General features: G+C 32.6%; 1 protein-coding gene across 1 annotated transcript; it reads left to right on the top strand.

Annotated features, from left to right (window-relative positions):
* Positions 1–1,384: 1,384 nt before the first annotated feature.
* On the top strand, positions 1,385–3,852 carry LOC106129627 (phosphomevalonate kinase). The gene is made up of 3 exons (XM_013328229.2): positions 1,385–1,612; positions 2,001–2,197; positions 3,094–3,852. The coding sequence occupies exons 1-3, from the start codon at positions 1,533–1,535 to the stop codon at positions 3,375–3,377; spliced, it is 561 nt and encodes a 186-aa protein (XP_013183683.1). The 5' UTR covers positions 1,385–1,532; the 3' UTR covers positions 3,378–3,852.
* Positions 3,853–4,286: the final 434 nt, after the last annotated feature.

The following is a 4,286-nucleotide window of genomic DNA, read 5'->3' as shown; positions in this document are numbered from 1 at the left end:
TTAAGCCAAGCGGCTGAACGGCCTTTTGATGACTGTTGGCTCTGTCTACCCCGAAAGGCATAAGTAAAGACGTAATTATATATTTCATATACCTTACTTACCAACGTAAACTCCTTTTGGTGCTATTCTTAACCTCCCTAGCTACTAATAATTATAAATGCAAAAGTAACTCAATGTCTGTCTGTTACGCATTAACTCCTAAATCACTGCACTGATTTTAATGAAATTCGAAACAGAGATTAAGTTCATCCTGAGGAATAACAAAAGCTACAAGGGAAGAAGAACGTAGAAGAAGTCGCGGGCAAAAGCTATTAAGTTATTAGTAATTTAAGTAAGTACTTAAATTACCTAACCTATAAACCTAAACTATAAACCTAAACTATAAATTTAAATAAATATAAGTATATTTATTTAAATTTATAGTTTAGGTAGGTAGGTCCTATTAATAATACGTAAGGGTCTTTCGTGTCAACTAGACCACGATCTAAATACTTAAATATTTAAAAGAATTTTTAAGTAGATGCGTATTTCACGAGAATTTTAAAAGTTATGACTTTTACTCTCTGCTATTAGGTTTCCGAAAATGTAAAAATAGACTTGACATTATCGTTACACTTGTAAAACAAATAACTAGTTACTTCTATTTACTTATGTGTTATAAATAATCGTTGTTAAACTCAAACCAATCAAACTATTTCAATTAAATAGATACTCAAAAAGTCAAATACATACAGATTTTTTTATTTATTAATTAATTCCTACAATGTATTAAAAACTTTAAAAAGGTCATTGACTTTCTTACCGTAAGCTTACTTACGTTTTTAGTTCCGTAGTGACATCTAGGTAGCTTTGTAGCACTTAGTTACACTAGAGGCAGGCGCCATCTATCGAATGAGTTTCACATTACGGGGTTTTCAGGATTGTAAACCTAAAGGTTTACCCAAAGGTTTAGGTAATTTAGATGATTTGGCGTTAAATGTAATATTTCCTATTATTAGTTCTAGGCAGATAATTCGTAGTTATGTAAAGATTTTCTAGCGAAACCTCTACTAATTAAGGAGAATCAATATAAATAGAATTCACTAGACTTAATTACGGATATGGCTTACTCTGCATTTTGTCGATAGTACCTATATACATAAATGCACGCCTTTTTTTCGGAGGGAAGGGAAGGTTGTCATCGTCATATTCACCATAAATATGTAGAAATGAAAAATAGGAACAGAAATAACGTAGATGTGATTGAAAATCGGCTTAAAATATTTTTATATTTTAAATAGTAATTACCCGAAAAATCTGATAATTTCAATTTTAAGATAAATTTCAAGGTTTAGGGGTAAAATAGACTGGAGTTTGGCAATACAATACTGTCAAGTGTCAAAGTCTGACTAGCTGGAAGGGAGGAGGTCGGCTTGGCTCGGCACTCCGAGTATATATTTATATCTGTCCTCCGAGTAGAATTCTCTTTATTCGAATAATTTTTTGTTGCCCGCACGTTGACTTTTAAACTAATTCATTTGAACCTTCTGAAGATGCCACCTCGGATAATTTTATTATTTAGCGGGAAAAGGAAATCCGGCAAAGATTATTTGACTGATAATCTGCAAAAAATGTAAGGACCATTATTTTTAGTCTAATCCGAATTAATTTTATTATTTTTTCTATATTTTATAAACAGCTTTTTAGTATTTATCTTTTTTGTCCGAATTCATATAGACAGATAGAATACCTTATAATGCACATAAAATTATACAATAAATTTATCCTAAGCATGTTAAATTTAAATCACATTAACCTACCCACATTCACTGCATATTCGCCTCTATAACGGGTCTTAAGTTCCACTCAGGGCGGGTAACGACATGATGTGTATGATAAGTACAAATAATTATTTTATTTTATTATAGGGTGAATAATTTCAATTTTCCAAGTCAATAAATGTGTAAAACATTATTTCGTTTCAAGGAATCTTTACATATAATTTTCATTTATTGTTTCAGTTTAACGGACCGCTGTGAAATTATTAAAATATCTCGGCCAATAAAAAGTCACTGGGCCAAGGAGAAAAATTTGAATTTGAATGAATTGCTCTGCGATACTCAGTACAAAGAGCTGTACCGATTAGACATGATACGCTGGAGTGAAGATATGAGAGATAAAGATTATGGCTGCTTTTGTAGGGAGGCATGCCAAAATGGTATATAAGTTTTACATTATCCATAAATTATATTTTTGTTGTGTAATTGAAGCCCCAGGCAAAAGGTTTAATATGAATGTTGATTATGATTATTATGTCGTGCTCTTTGGTGTGTCCTTGTTGTGCATCATTCACGGATTGCATTGCATTGAACACTAAGTTATCACTCGGTTATTTTTTTTTTATCTATACACAATGGTTCTGTGCCTACACGTTGTGACAATACCCACATTTTTATTTTTATATTTACTTTTTGTTTTAGTACCTGCATCTACATCAAATGATGATAACTGGAAATCAGCATTTTTGTACTCTTTCAGTGCAAAAAGATCACTGAGTTATGTCCATTTCGACTTGCTACAGCACACCTGTCTTAGTTTTAAGGATGTTTTTTGTCATATTTTTTTTGTGTTTGTAGCAATGTCGAATAAACGTTTTATCTGTACATACAGACATATGGTCACATCTATGTCCTTTGCGGGGTAGACAGAGCCAACAATCTAAAAAAGACTGAATGGCCACATTCAGCTATTTGGCTTAATGATAGAATTGAGATTCAAATAGTGACAGGTTGCTAGCCCATCGCCTAAAAAAGAATCCCAAGTTTGTAAGCCTATCCTTTAGTCACCTTTTACGACATCCATGGGAAAGAGATGGAGTGGTCCTATTCTTTTTTGTATTGGTGCCGGGAACCACATGGCACTTTTCTATCCATCTATCTATCTATAATGACTCAGATGATAAATCAGGTGGACCCAGGCAATGCTACTTTATTAGGAGACTGACACACATAATGATTTAAATAAATAATAAATGCAATTGTTGGAAAGGATATTGAGCGAAAAGTTTCATAGTTTAATACTATTATAAAATTTCTTTAATAACTTTAATTTCAGCTGCAGATCGGCCAATTTGGATAGTGAGTGATATCAGGCGTAAAACAGACATAAGATGGTTTAAAGAAACTTACGGAGACATTATTAGAACTATAAGGATTGAAGCTGATGAAACTACCAGAGTGCTGCGCGGATACCAGTTCCAGCCGGGTGTGGATGATTTCCCATCGGAGTGTGACCTCGATGATTATTACTACTGGGACCTGTTGATAAATAATGGGAGAGAACGTCAGCAATTACAAGAACAGTTAGCCAGTATATTAGGATTATTGTCACATTTATAGCTTAATTTATTTTTTAACAATCATGTGGGTTTGAATGTATGTGGTTGATTACCCATGCAAGAGGAGAAAAGATTAACTGTAATGAATGCATGGATTATTAGTATCATTGAGTTCCTATAACACCAAGTGTCAAAGTTATTTTAGGGATCTGAATCATATAAGACTAAACGAAGTGGTAAATACTGGTGAAAGTGAGATTACATCTGATGGTTGTGATACCATAACATATCATCATGCATTTAATTTCTAAAGTTTATAAATTTGTTATTCCGATTTCTGTGATTGTATTAGAAGTTATCTGTTACTTTTTAAAATAATAATTTATAAGTGATTCAAATGTGTCAATATTAAGTTTTCTTATCGTGTTGTTGTGACCTTTTTAATAAGATACTGATTGTTTATTCTGCGCGGTGATTTGAGGATTGATAAATTAATTAGAAAAAATGAAGCTATATATTAAATTATTTTCAAATATTTTTTTATTTCTATATATGGTACCTATTTCTATAGGTTATGAGTAATGCATACGCCTATACCCTTTACACGGACGTTTCTAGTTTTAGCATATAAATGTGAAATTAAAAAACGTCACCAGGGATGAGAAGAAATTGAGAATGAGTAAAGTAAAAATAATAAAAATACAAATAAAAACTGGCCAAGTGCGACTCAAACTCGCGCACTCAGGTTTCCGTACCTCTTCGTGGAAAGAGCCCAGGGTTCGCCGTAGACCATGGTCTTATTGACGCAACGAGGGACAGACTTTACTACTACCAAATTTCTTTTTTATACGGACTAACATGAAGGAAATAAACCTTGCTGTTGTTTCTAGAATGCTGGCTCTGTCTTCCTCGTACGTTATATTATATATATACATATATATGTAACTTTAAAACATTTGGAGCTGGACTG

The sequence above is a fragment of the Amyelois transitella genome, chromosome 16 (genome assembly GCF_032362555.1).
Source record: "Amyelois transitella isolate CPQ chromosome 16, ilAmyTran1.1, whole genome shotgun sequence".
Taxonomy (NCBI): domain Eukaryota; kingdom Metazoa; phylum Arthropoda; class Insecta; order Lepidoptera; family Pyralidae; genus Amyelois; species Amyelois transitella.
Note: the sequence above shows the minus strand (reverse complement) of the source record. Positions and strands in the feature narration are given on the sequence as shown.